The sequence below is a fragment of the Aedes aegypti genome, chromosome 3 (genome assembly GCF_002204515.2).
Source record: "Aedes aegypti strain LVP_AGWG chromosome 3, AaegL5.0 Primary Assembly, whole genome shotgun sequence".
In the NCBI taxonomy this organism is placed as follows: Eukaryota; Metazoa; Arthropoda; class Insecta; order Diptera; family Culicidae; genus Aedes; species Aedes aegypti.
The window spans coordinates 135,583,968-135,599,194 of NC_035109.1; the positions used below are offsets into that span (position 1 = coordinate 135,583,968).

Below are 15,227 nucleotides of genomic sequence, written 5' to 3' on the forward strand. Positions count from 1 at the left end.
CCTATCATAAGGATGCTTTGAGGTGTATTAGTTTTTGCATAAATGGTTGGAAACAATTTTTGGTTCATAGTAGGGTAAAAGTTCGAATCAGCGGGGCAAAAGTTCGACCCATGTACCCATGTATTTTATTTGTTTGTACTCTGAATATTTTTACCCGCCTTCCAGGTGGTCTTGGAACTACTCATTTACTGAAATGAAATTCCCTGACATTTCCAGGTTTCAAACAATAATTTAAGGTTAAAGAAATACCCCAACATATATGAATAATTAATTTTAGATGATTAAAAACTTTTTTAAAAGATCATTTGAAAATCTTATCTAATAAATTTCAAAGTATTTTTCACTTCACATAAAAACAATTATCTTTTTTGTTCTTAACATGGAAAAAATACAATTCGAAAAAATTGGTGATTTTTATTTAATTGCCACGAAAATCCTGAATGATAAACATGATCTAGAAGTGCCTTTAATAATCAAAGTCAAATATGAAAAAATAGTCTTTTTGCTCTTAAGAAAAAAAAATTATTTTCCTTAAAATGGGAGTCAAATGTATGGATTTTCGATTTAATTCGTGTTTATTTAATATTCGATTTGGGGGGGTAAAATTATTTTTACAGATAATATGGTCCGCCAAGAGCCTTTCAATCTTGGTATTTTGATTTTTGGATTGTTGGTTTGATCTTGGTTTCTAATATAACAATTTGGCTCTTCAGAGCTCTGGTAGTTTTCAAAATTTGATAACCTAACTACTGACTACTATTTAAAAGACAAAATTTGATAACCTAGGGGAGTCAAATGTATGGACACCTGCGACGTACTCACAATATTTTTTCTTGAGAGCGTTTTGTTTAGAGCATTCCCGTTTAGAGCATCGTCAAGAATTCCAAATTCCTTCCGGAACTCCCCTTTTTTATATTTCTCAAGTTAATCATCCGGCGAAATTTTAAGGATATTTTTTAGATTGTTCTGGAGAAAACTATTGAAAAATCGGCATTGAACTTCGGAAGACAATCCTGGAGTAACCTCAGATGAAACTTGAGTGAGTTCTAAGTGCGTCTTGCTGAATTCCTACTAGGATCTCTGATGCATCCAAGCCAAATCTTGAATTTTCATGAGCACAAAACTAGAGAACCTAACAACCATTCGCTCTGAAAATTTAATCGATTGGTCATCTCCAGCGAGTAACCAGTGCGCAAAATTTTCAGCACAAACGGTTGTCTGGTTCTCTCGATTTGTGCTTTTGAAAATTCATGGTTTGTCTTCGATGCATCTTCACCTGATAGACCTTTTTGATAAAATTCTTCCTAGAATATTAAAAAAAGAATCTCCAAATAATGTTACATCAATAAGCAGATGCAGATGCAGATGATCAGAAGAGTTTTCCAACTATTTCTCCAGTTTAATGCCTTCGAAAACGTGAGTAGGGGCAAAAGTTGGCCATTGTGCCGGCCATCTTTGGATTCCGTGATGTTTCATTTTAAGAACTTGCGGAATAGTCGCTTAATAGGCTTTGTAGGTTTCTCTAGAGCGAATCTATGTAAAAAGGCTGAAAGACAAAAAGTCGAAAGGACATAAGGTCGAAAGATAAAAGGTCGAATGGACAAAAGGTCGAAGAACAAAAAAGAAGGGACGAAAGGTCGAAAATATTTTTTCAAAGAAGGAAAAATTTCGACGTTTTGTCCTTTCGACCTTTTGTCTTTCGACCTTTTGTCCATAAACCCTCTGGAGCTTTTAGCATTTTACACCAGGATTAACTGCAAGCAGATTAAAAAAAAGACTTTAGAGATATTTTTATTAAAATAGAAACGAGAGACTCGCATTAAAATGGTGATCACGACTCTGAAAAACAAAAATGTTTACCTGAGAAATGTACTATTTTTCGTGGCTGTTGTAATGTTTACTCTTTTACTACGATGTTTATTATTTTTGTACAAAAGGCGAAAAAACATTTTTGTATTTTTTTTTTGTTCAACTGCTAATGAACAACACCCAACAGGAACTGTGCTGGCTTTCATCAATTTGGTAATCTTAAGTTATAATTACTTGTCTTAATTTTTTTATGCTGAATAATTATAATTTTTAGAAGGATTGAACAACTAGCGTTTGAACAGCGGCGCAGGCGAAAAATGTTTTGATTGGAGAGATTTTGTGTCAGAAAAACGACATATTCTACCATTTATTACTGTTTCAAAATAATTTCCCTGAGTGTAGCTGAAATTCCCTGAGAACTCCAGGTTTTTTCCAGGTTGGATGAAATTCCCTGAGAATTCCAGGTTTTCCAGGTTTTTCCAGGTAGTAGACACCCTGTGGAAGTAACAGAAAATTAATTTTTGCATCTGCCTAGATAGTAAACAAAAAATCGGAATCTTTGGCTTACTAATTTTACAAAATTTGTGCTTTTTAAAATGCCTCAATAGGGCGGTTCAGATTTCAAAAAAGTTTGAAAATCCAATGTCCCATACCTTCCTTAACATTCTTACAATAAAAATAGCTTTCGGTGAATTTCTCAGTTTTTTCGGTGACGATTTAAAGGTGACAAAAAGACAATGTAGGTTAAACGGATTTTTGTTGATGCAATCGTTTGACCGACTGTCAAAGTTCGTTGCAGCAGCACTATATTTCTTCGGGGGGGATATTTCTACGATTTATGGACAATAAGGAAGAGCAGAACTTTCAAAACTCAAGTACCGGATGAAATGGATATTGATAAAGAATTTCTGTTATAATTCGCACGAATTATTCCGGCAAAACTCTGTCAGGGAATATTCTAAACAGTCATCGATATGGGAATTTCATCAAACAGTGTTAGTTGTTTCCTCAATTTATTCTACTTTGAAATTTTTCCAGCAATCCATGGGTCATATTAGAGATTCCACGCTGATTCCCTGTGATTGTTCCTTTATGAATTGCACAAAAATCCTCTAATTCATTTGATAATCCCTCCAGTAAAACTTCAGGAATTCCTAAAAAAAAAATATTTTCTGAGATTCCACCAGGAATTTCTTTAAATATTCTTAAAGAGATTGCTCAAGGAATCCCTCCCAAGAAATTACTACATGAATTCCATAAAAAAAATCCACCAGGAATTGCTCCTATCAAAAATCCTCCAGTGATTCTTTTAGTGATTTTCTAGGGATTCCTCCACAGATTTCTTTAGATGCACATGCAGAGATTTACTCTAGGAATTCTTACAGTGATTCTACCCAGAATTTCTGCAAGAAATTCCTCCAGAGATTCCATCAAGAACTCATCGAAAGACTATGCCAGTAAGCCTTCAGGGATTCAACAAGAAGTACTGCGAAAGAATTCACTAAAAACACCGAGACGGGATTCCACCATTCCTGTAAAGTTCTTCCAAGTTATCCATCGGGGGTTCTTCTAGGGAATCTTCAATAATTTATTTAATAAATAATTTCTCCAGTATTCGCTTCAAAGATTCTTCCTGGGATCCTACGAGGCATTCGTCTTGGGATTCCTAAAGGAGTTTATCCATCAATTCTTTCCAGCATTCCTTGCAGGATTTTTTTCCAGAGAATTCCTCGGGGTTATTATATCAAAAAATTACAGATGTGTTATTTTTGTAACTCTAATAAAATGCCTTGAAAAACAAAGGATTTTAAACAGAAAAACTTTAATAACTTTTGAACTAAAATAGATATCATCTTTTTTTTTTTGCATGAAAATTTGCGTTTTGTTAAGTTCTTAAAGTCGTTCATAGACCGCTTTGACGTGCGGTACGAGGCCACCAATTTGAGAAAACCGAAAGAACCACCGTTTAGCTTACCATACACTAGCGATCAGTGACATAAAATTGGAATTCCAACGATAACGAGAATTGCTCATAGGAGAAAATACGACCCGGAACAATCGGCAAAGGCCCACGCGATGAAATAAGGATTACTTGGTTTCGCAGGTTAATCTATGATGAACTACATTCCCGTAAATAGGATATCGTAGAACTGCAGGAACTGTGATGGATTGGACGGAAGGTGTGGAAAAGTGGGCATCTACACACGAGCTAGGAACTGGCTTCATAGTGTTAGGCAAGATGCGGCAACGCGTTATCGGGTGGTAACCGATCAACGTAAGGATGTGCAAGATGAGGGAGGACAAAGGGCCGTTTCTTCAACTACAGCATCATCAACATACACTGTCCACACGAAGGGAGACCCAACGACGAACAGGAGACTTTACGCGCAGCTGGAGCAGATATATAGAGCGCTGCATATGACGAGCCTAACCTCACTTATTTGACAGCTGCTGGTCCTGTTGTTTACGTTTCGGACTTAGTCGTTTTTTCCATCATTTTTTCATCTTCGCATTTCTATCACCAGCATGCTGATGGTGACGATTTTCCACGGTAGGAAGATAGAATAATACGATCTGTGGGTATCTGCAGTGGATTTGACCTCTCCTCGCAGCAAACTTTCACGAAATTAAGAATGATTCGAAAAAAGTACTAAGTCCAAACTGTAAACAACAGGACCAGTACCTGTCAAAATTGATGCGTGACGTCACAGTGCAGTGGAGTATTGTCAGTGTAGACAAAAGCAAGAACGAACACAAACTTCGTTCAACTACTTCACGCGACCAAAACGTCCGCAGTCCAGCGACGCAACAGTTGAGCGACGTTGCAGCGATTACTCGGATGCACAATATGACGGATGCTCGGCGCGTGACGTGAAAATTGTTGTTGGTGACAAGAACGCACAGCTAGGACGAGAAGAGATGTACTGACCGGTGATCAGGCGGAACAATCTGGACGCTGTATTCACGACAGCGGCCAACGATGCGTCAACTTTACAGCCTCTTTCGGTATGGTAGTTCGAAGCACCTTCTTCCTTTTTAATTGGCCTATGATACAATCGATCGAGAAGTGCTATGGCAAATTATGCACCAATACGGTTTCCCGGACAAACTGATAAGATTGATCAAGGCAACGATGGAGCGAGTGATGTGCGGAGTCCGAGTATCAGGGACACTTTCGAGTCCCTTCGAATCTCCCAGAGGGTTACGCCTTGATTTCTCATGAGAGTGGCCAAATTAGGTGTATGGGAGTTAAAATTATAAGGAAAAGGAATTGTTTTTCTTATGCTTTAAATCAATTTGGAGGAGTAAATGAATGTAGCTCTATCATGTGAATGTGATCTACTGAACACAAAAGGTTTCATGCTGATTGGCTATGTAAAACGGTGTATAATCCCCTATGGCTACAACTGCCATATGGCCAAAACCGGTGCTTCTACCCTACTAGCGTTTTAAGGAGTTTTCAAGATCGCCGTCACAATAAATAATCGCGCACCGCACAGTACATAATATGGCGTAGTTAACGTCAAGCGGTCGTGTCTTGTACACAACCCCCTCTGATTTTTATATCGGGTGAGTCATCCATGGACATACAGTCAACTCTCCGTAACATGATATTCCGTATCTCGATATCGAGTAGCATCATAGTAAATGTGGATTTTCATGAATACCTTGGTGGTCCCTTGAACCACAGCTGCCCTGATTATGTGTTCTTTAATACGTTATCTCCCTAACGCGATGGTCGCCTCAATATTGAGCTATGAAGAGTTGACTGTACTATAATAACTGAATTTTTACGGCCGAAGAACATAAATAGCAAATGCAACAACCAGTGTTTTAAAAGCAGCTGTCGAACGAGACGACGAACACAATTGAACTTGTATGCAAATATATTGGTAAATTCCCAAGTAAACACTTCTCGCCCTGCGTGGCTATTATAGAGCTGATATGCCTCACATTGGCGGTGCAATAGCCTTATTAGCCCAAAAAGGCAAAATAACGGGCTAGTGGTTACTTGGGTTATATTGTATATATGCGCATTACAGTTTCACTATGATTTTTATAGATTTCTTAGGCAAATTTTCAATTTAAAAGGACAAGATCCGTCATTGATTTCGTAATTTTCAAAAGCTTTTTTCGTTCAAGATCAAGAAAATTTACTGGAAAATGTGTTCACTGTATTGTATTCTCTAGAGATGTACCGAATAGCACTATTCGGCCTTCGGCCGAATACCGAATAGTTGGAAAATTATTATTCGGCCAAACGAATATTAGGCCGAACATTCGGCCGAATAATGACCTAATATTCGGCCAAAAAATCCTAATATTCGGCCGAATAAAACCGTCTAATTTCTCTAAAACTATATTTTTAATCCTGGATAAAGAAAAAAACGAGTTTGCTTAAGTAGGGAAAGCTTCTACGGTGAAAATTTGAACGGATTATGAATGAAAATGAATGATCGTCCTCTTGAGCTTTTGAAACCAATTTGTAGAAATCATAAAAACAGTAAATTTCAAAGATCTTTCGTATTTCTTAAGTAAGGGATTTATATTCTATTGCTAGCACTTTTTATCCATCTCATGTTTTGTTAAAATATAACCCAATATACGTTACTAGATTTCTCATCCGACTTTAGGAAGTGTTTCAAAGAAATTGGAACCATTTATTATGCTAAAAGGAAGAACATGAGCAGGTGTCTCAAACCAAACAATATCGAAAGAATGGAAAGTGCTAATATATGTTAACGGTTAAAATTAAAAGCATTGAGTCCATACGCGTCAAACTATTTAGTCTAGTGGTTCCTTACAGCCCCAGAAAAACGATTATAAAGCTATCAGTTCACTATGGCAAATATTTGGCATGGATTGATACAGTGCCAAACAAATGTTTGTCATCGCATAGATTTGGTTGGTGTTGAAACCTATGTTTGTCTGTTGATTTATGCCTAGCGAAATATTTGCACAATTAGCAAAGCTTATAATGTTAGCTTAAGGCTCATTTGCAGAGAATGCCTTATGTATTGAGCAGCACCGTAGTCACCTTCAGTGCTGGAAAAGTTCGCATCACGAAGCAGCTCACGAGTGTATACCAACGCATAACAAACATCATAGACTCGGGAACTGGCTAGGTGTGAGTAAGTCCACACCCGTCTGCTCGGGAGAATATGTCAAAAGAAGTAGCAACAAGCTCGGGAGCGTTTACTCGCGAGTAACCGAGCAAGGTGTGATATATTATGGTTTTGACAGACAAAATAATTGTATAACCATCATATCGACAGTAAACTACTAGTTTGTAGTCAAAAGCCCTTGAAAACTATAATTCTCGGAGGGGAAGCAGCTTTTTTTCCCAAAAGCACAATATGACTCTGAACAGCTCCGAACACGTTCGCGAATCACTTTTAGCCTCAGTTACTCGGAAGCCGACAGATGCGAGTAAACTAGTGCTCTGACGCTCGGGAGCGTTTGATTTTGTTTTTGTTCCAGTTCAAAAGAAGTGTTCGCCACTTTCCTTAATGCCATAGATCGGAGAAATTCTCACATTTTTTTAATATTTGGCATCAAAGTCCTTTCATAGAATGCATGAAACGAAAATTTTAATGTATCATCATTTGAATAAATTCTTTGATTTTTTAACTTTTCTTAATTATTTAATTTTGTTACTATTCGGTCACTATTCGGCCTATTCGGCCGAATAACAGATTTTATTAATCGGCAGACCGAATATTCGGCAAAATCAAAATAATCGAGATGTTCGGCCCGAATATTCGGCCGGCCGAATATTCGGTACATCTCTAGTATTCTCCAACTGAAACACAGTGAACAAATTTTCAGCGATTAATTTTTAGTTTTGAACAGAAAAACTGCTTTTGAAGTTTCGATGATGATGATTACGATGATGGAGCGTTGATCGTTAAATTAAAAAATATTAAGCTTGTTCGTGAACCCAACAACCCAACTTGCTGAAATAAAACAAAATTGAGCGGTATTGTTTCCACATTTCAATACCTCGTTTTTAGACAAGAGACTGTTTTTAGACAATTTCTCGTTTTTAGACATGGCACTGTTGTCCAAATAGGGGCAGCATTGCACTCAAGGGTGCTATTAGGAGATCTGCCGCGCAGAGAAACGGCACTATCATCACATGGTCGTATTGGCTGAAGTAATTGTAATAAAGCGAACACAACTCTGCACATTTCGAAAAGCCAAGTTTTATTTAAATTTATGTTCAAGCTATTATACATATATCGATTCTATCTGCTTGTAAAATTTGTTTTCTCTGACTTATTTCGGTTTCCCTATTCTAATGAGAGTGACTTTTGATTCCACAATGTATTCTAAGCATTTACAATTTTCATTTCTTAATATACGGTGCTAATTTGTGTATAACATATTCTATGGTTTAAACTTTCAATAATAGTGTTTGTGGAAATAATCTGTTTGTAGGAAACTATCATCATAAAATTATAATGTGAATCTATGGAAATAAAATCTTTATGCGTTCTCTTGGAGAAAACAGCGCATATTTTGTAAATCATTGAAAATTGATGTCCTGCAAAAGAAAATTGAAACATTCTATGATTTCAATCATAATTACAATTCAATCACTACTGCTGTTGACTTGCTCAGTTAAAATTTTGTATGGCCAAGGAATACGATCGAAATCTTCTACCTATGTGTACATCGTGGATTACTCTTCCCCGTCGGAGTCCGGATCGATCACATTCCGGATGCGATTCAATGTCTCCAAACTTTCCGGCGGAACAGCCGGAGGTTGCGAAAGACCCGACGTTGAGGGTGCATTGGGGTCTAAGGGTGGACCCGGGGATAGCTGGTTTTGCGTATTTCTTGCACTTCTTCGTGTTATCCGACCTGTGGAGAAAACGCAAAAAAAATCAGCAAACAATCAATTTACCATGATCGCAATATATTACCTTCGCCCGAATCGATGATCAAACTAGTGTCCAGCACTTGGGCCTCTCGCTCCATTTGCAGTTGCTTGCGCAGCTCACGACACTTCGCTATGGTGGGCTCCCCTTCCAAGCCCTTTTCCTGCATAAGACGTAGAATGGCATTGGCCCGTTCCTGATTTGATTTGCAACCTTCCCATAGTTTGTGGAACTTCACGTTCTTGAATCCAGCGATTTTCAAGTACTCCTTCATCGCTTGCACCGACCGATCATTGCTGGGACTGTGTGGCGATCTGCAAATGAATATTTCAGGTGAATGATAAGCTCCTAAAAATCATTCTTAATCCTATTTTCATTCATCCTTGTATCAAAAGTTGAGACTCTACCTATATAAAAACCGTGACCTATCGTAATGTATGTCTATCCCTCGATTGGCTAAAAATGATCTCAAAACAAAGGGGACCTTCCTTAGCTGAGTGGTTAGAGTCAGCGGCTACAAAACAAAGCCATGCTAAAGCTGTCTAGGTTCGATTCCCGGTCGGTCCAGGATCCTTTCGTGAAGAAAATTTCCTTGACTTGCCTGGGCATAAGGTATCATCGTACTTGCCACACGATGTAGGAATGCGAAAATGGCCACTTTCGCAAAGAAAGCTCTCAGTTTATAACTGTTGCAGTGCTCATTGACCACTAAGCCCCAGTGAGGACGTAATGCCAGGAAGAAGAAGAATAAGAAGACCCCAAAACACAAGGAAGATTACCGAGCACAATTCTACTTACTTATAACTGGAAGATGACGAAGCTTTCTTATAAGTTTTGCTACTTGATTGATACTTCGCACTCCTGCTAGTGCTGCTAGTACTTGGTTGCGACGTCCTCCAGATATTTCCACCCCTCCGCTCTTCATCCGATGAACTATCCCCAAAACCATGCAAAATATGGAGAGGAACTGGAATGATAACTTATTACGATTAGGAACAGAGGACACTCATTTCATTTTTTCCATACCATTCACATTTCCAAAGTAGATATCATTGGGAATGTCCTGTGATTTGTCGTAGAACCGATCGGGTCGGTTCTTTTTCTTCTTCCTTAGCAGGGTTTGCAGCTGTTGCTGCTGATAAGTGGGTAGATTGAGACGGGAAATTTCTTCAAGCTTTTGCTTCTGCTTCCGTCGTTGGTCTGCGTCTGGTTCTTCACCATATTTCCGCTTGTTGGATCGATTCGTTTTGCTCTGTTTCGAGTAACGATCGTTTAGCATCTTCTGACGCTGACATCGTATTTTTGTAGTGGCTGTAAATACCCGATCCGGTGTCCCGAAATAGATGTCGTTCGGGATGAATTCATCGTCGCTGGAGGAACTGCTCCATGCACCAAACGGACTGTAATTCAGGGGAAAAAATGTTAGAAGCAAGGCTGGTAGCGATTGAGTATCTTGAAAAATAGATGAAAATAGAATCAAAAAAGGGTGGCGGCTCGTCCTATGGGGCACTACAAAGTTAAAAATTTCAAACTGATAAAACAAAAATATATGTTATACCTAGTTCCCAATACTTGCAACATTCGTAATATGCAGTTATTTGAAAATCAAAATGTTCTTTGGCTAATTGGTACAGGTTGGACTCGATTATCCGGAATTTATTTTTTGACATTCTTGTTTTTCAGTTTCCATGCATAATTTTGAGATTATTAAGTATTGCAATATACAATATGAATGGTTTAGCAGTTTTGGACGTAGGTAAGAAAACGAGGGTTCGATAAAGGAGTTTTTTTTTGTGTATGCCGGTCAAAAAATATTTTTCTTCTCAAGACCTCCAATGTTCCTAGAAATAATTTCTGACTACACCACTGCATCAGAAAAATAAAACAAAGAAAATAAATAAAGTTCTTTTATCGCAGATTTTATTTAGTTTTTATTGATTCGATTATTCGGAGTGAGAAAAAAATCGATACTCCGGATCAGGCATTGAAAAAGTTCAGTTCATGAGCAAAAATCGGACGATTTTATGCTAACTTGATGCTCATTACAGAGATAGACCGTGAGCAACACCGATCAGTGAACTTTGATGTTCATCTTCAGAGCCGCATGTGATCGTCGTCGCTCATCAATAAAAAATCATTTGATCTTATTGGCAAATTGAAACTTTTTGGCTAATTTGAAAGCATCAAATGGTAATTGTATTTTGGAGTAAAATAATGCAGCACTTCTCTTTATCTTATTGTTAACCTTCCCGATATTACTTTCTTTTGGTTAAACGGAAATAGTTCGGTAATATGGTATCTCCCAAAAACGGACCAGGGTAATTTTAGAAAGCAGTGTGTAACTGGTATCAACGAGTCATTTTCCCTGATTGCTCGCTCGCATCTTCAATGCCTGCTCCGGAGTCCGGATAATCGAGTCCGATCTGTACATCGCCCTCAGTGAACAAACCAAGTCTTCACCGTTTGATTCTCCCTCTCATGGGCTTGCTTAACCAGCAAACGAAAACAGCAAAGCAAACAAGACAACTACAGAGTACAATGAACCAGTCTTGGTAGGTACTCTCTTTTGTGTACGAGAATAGCGTGTATATTATGGGAGGCAATGTGGCGTAGTTGGCTGCACGTTCGCTTCATACGCGGATGGTCATGGGTTTGATTCCCAGCCCCCTCATCAAAAAAATTCGTCAGTCCGCTCAAGAACAACACGAGCCCATCCGTCCAACATCACGGCAGTCTGAAATCGGACTGACATCTTGACCCTCCTCTGAGCAAACGCTCAACTGTACCCGGATTAAGACGGCAATTGACTACGGCTATGAACAAATGGACCTCTCTTGGACTGAGAAAAGCATCCCTGCGTGCTCTTCGATCTACCTGCGAAAAGTAGAGAGTACAAAGAGGCAGCGTAGCTTCAGATCCAAAAATAGATTAGGTAATAGAATAGTATGCATTTTTAGGCGTTGTGCTGTAGTACAACAGTCGAATTGATCCTCGCTCTAGTGATGCCCAATGGCGAAATGAGCTACAAATTAGTATATAAGTAAAATTGAGAATAAAAAAAAAGCGTGTATAAACACAGCAGGAATGTGCATTTGTATTGGCATTCCTAGACCAACAGTAGAGTAAGGTGGGGTAAAAGTTCTACCTTAGTGGAATAATCAAAGTTTCCAGGTAAACAATAGCAGATGAAGCAAAACAAATACCACACAGTGAACCTTCAACATATTGGCTATAATTTTGCCGAACAAACTTGTGTCAAAATATTTACCCATTTTTAGTTATAAAAGTTACAACATTGACTGACTTAAACGAACTTTTGCCCTACCGGTGGGGCAAGAGTTCGAATCTAGTGTGGGGCAAAAGTTTACTGGCTGAAACACAAAATATCGATACCTTTATGACAGGCATATTTTGAACCAACCGTAAACTTATATTTGCTGAAAAATATACCCTAAATGTTCATCAAAAAATTGCCCAAAACAGAATTAATTGTAATATACCCAAAAATAGCAGTTTTTCGCAAAACTAATTGAAAATTTAATATTTTGGTAACATTTTTCGCACGATCGGGCTAGTTTCACTAAATTTTAAGATAATACTTGGATTTAAGGCAATTTTCAATTTTTTTTCGTGAGTTTATACATGAGTCGAACTTTTGCCCCGCTGATTCGAACTTTTGCCCCACTATGGGCCAAAAATTGTTTCCAAGCATTTATGCAGAAACCAATACACCTCAAAGCATCCTTATGATAGGCCTAGATACGCCCAAACATAAAAAGTCGAGTCAGATTTTATCTTTATTTGGTTAAATGCACTAAAAGTTCGTTCAAATATTACAATTTTAATGTCAAAAAACAACAAATAGTCATAACTTTTCCAAATCTCAATTTATTTTTATGATATTTGTAGTGAAAGTCTCTTACTTGAATAACATTCGAACCACCATGTCATTTATAGGTTTTGTTTTAAATTGAATCTTAAAAAGAAACTCTTGCCTCACTCGAACTTTTGCCCCACTTTACTCTAGCGTTGTATAGGTAAAATCTTGTACACTCCACTTTGTGCACCCGAGAGATAAATTGCCCATGGCGCGGTTTGCGAGAATCAAGAAAGCGCGCGCAACTGACGTCACGACGTCTGTGTTGGAAGAGAAAGCGACAACACCATACATGCGTATTAGGGTGCGGCTTATTTTTCAAAAGTTCTCAAAACCAAGAACTGAATTCAAATCACATTAAAAGAGAAACCTCAAAATCTGAGCCAAAAATGTTAACATTTAGGGGTGGCGCAAGCGTCTTGAAGGTGAATTTTCAAGTTATAAAAAAAAACTTCAGTGAAGTAAACACAACTTTATTAGTTTTCAAGCGATTTTAAAACTTTTAGTATCAATACCTTCAAACTTAAATTTACAAAAACTTTGTAGTACATCAAATTTGTCTAAAATCAAAACAAGTTTAATTTAAAAGTAATTTATTCCAAATTTTTCCTCATTTTACTAAAAATCTCAACTTTGATTGACCATAACTTCATGATTACTCAACCGATTCCAAATCTTTTTACATGTTTTTGAAGCTATTTCAATTGTTTTCAAACCTTTCATACAACACATTTCACTAAAAAAATGTCTTGACCAAGTTATTCAGCAAAAACTGCACAAAAACATGATTTTTTAACGAAAAATGCCAGTTTTTTTTTTAATTTTTGCCAGTTATATATAATCTCTAAAGCTGAAACTGTTTTTTTTTTCATTTGTTAAACCTTTGAGAAGGACTTTGCAACAATTTTTAATTAATTTTGAAACAAAAATATGTTTGCATGCGTTAAAAAATATATGCACTTTTCAACTCGTAGTAAAGCAAGATGCTTTATAAATTTAAGTTTTATAGAAAAAATGCAATTTCCGGCAAAAAAACTTAAATAATCAAAAGAAATTTGATTTTTTCATTAAAAAATCATGTTTTTGGATAGTTGTTGGTGAAAAACTTAGTCAAAACATTTTTTTTAGAAAAATGTGTTGTATGAACAGTTTGAAAACAACTAAATTTGCTTCGAAAACATGTAAAAAGATTCGAAATCGATTGAGTATTCAAGAAGTTATGGTCCAACTAAGTTGAAATTTTTAGTAAAATGAGAAAAAAAATGTGTAAAAGTATTTTAAACTAAGACTAGTTTTGATTTTAGACAAATTCTATGTTATACAAATTTAATTTTGAAGACAATGATGCTAACAGTATTGAAATTGGTTGGAAAATAACAAAGTTATGTTTATTTCACTGAAGGTCATTTTTTATAACTTGAAAATTCACCTTCAAGACGCCTGCGCCACCTCTAAATGTTAATATTTTTGGCTCAGATTTCGAGGTTTCTCTTTTAATGTGATTTGAATTCAGTGGAGCGCATGAATAGCTTTTTCTTACGAATTTTCAGACAATTCGGCTGAGAAAAACCCCCCATACCAAAGTGAATCATGGAAGTGCCCAAGTAGTTCTGCACTAGGCCGTCCCGTATTATTCGAAAATGCGAAATGTTATAAGTTCGTCATTGTAAAGGGCTCGTTTTGATAAGAAAAAAAAGACAGGTAAATATTTCAAGTCCGTACGTGGACGATAAGTGGTCCCCCAACGGCCCTGAAGGTATTAGGCGTACAGTATTGGACAAAACATTTGCAACTTTTACGATTTTCCATACAAAATGACCAACTTTGATAAACTATATCTCAGTTATTTATGGACCGATTTGAATGAAATTTTCACAGAATATTAGACATAACTTGAATTTTAACATATATTTTTGAGTGATTTTTCCAATCACAAGTTGAAAAGCAGTAACGGTTTGACTAAAGTGAATTTTTTGACGATTTTTTATAATTGACATAACTTAACATATTGAAGGAATAGCTTCATGGTATCTTCAGCAAAGTTGTAGATTTTGACGAGATAAATAAGTTTGCTGAAGACAGTTTTTGTGTAGGGCTATCAGATTTTGAGATAAAAAGTTTTGAATTTTTCGTCGAAAATTACACTTTAGTCAAACCGTTATTACTTATAAACTCGTGATTGGAAAAATTATTCAAAAATATATGTTAAAATTCAAGTTATATCTGATGTTTTGTGAAAGTTTCATTCGAATCGGTCCATAAATAACTGAGATCTAGCTTATCAAAGTTGGTCATTTTGTATGGAAAATCGAAAAAGTTGCAAATGTTTTGTCCAATACTGTATATGACCCCGTGCGCAAAATCGAGCTCGAGTGTACGCAACATGATTACCAAAAGCCAATTTTTTCCTCAGGCATACAGTTAGAAATTACTCCAGAGATTCTTCTTATGAATTCTTCAGAAAGTCCGGCAACAATGTTTGATATATTCATGTTGGAATCGAAAAGGACATTTTTAGAATATCTATCTTCTATCTATCTATCTATATAAATAAAAATGGATTGGTGTTTGTATGTCACGAAATAACTTACGAACGGATTAACGGAATTGGATGATTCTTTCTCTGTTTTCTTCGCCAAGGCTTCCGACGTGTTTGT

At 36.8% G+C, this 15,227-nt stretch overlaps 1 protein-coding gene across 1 annotated transcript in view; it reads right to left on the minus strand.

The window, feature by feature from the left end:
• Positions 1 to 7,993: 7,993 nt before the first annotated feature.
• Positions 7,994 to 15,227, minus strand: part of LOC5571457 (protein IWS1 homolog) — a 38,908-nt gene continuing 31,674 nt past the window's right edge. The window contains exons 3-6 of the mRNA XM_001659659.2: positions 9,720 to 10,093; positions 9,492 to 9,660; positions 8,739 to 9,007; positions 7,994 to 8,676 (exon numbers count right to left, since the gene is read on the minus strand). Coding sequence (XP_001659709.2) covers positions 8,495 to 8,676; positions 8,739 to 9,007; positions 9,492 to 9,660; positions 9,720 to 10,093 — 994 coding nt within the window. The 3' untranslated portion in view covers positions 7,994 to 8,494. The remainder of the gene's footprint in view (positions 8,677 to 8,738; positions 9,008 to 9,491; positions 9,661 to 9,719; positions 10,094 to 15,227) is intronic.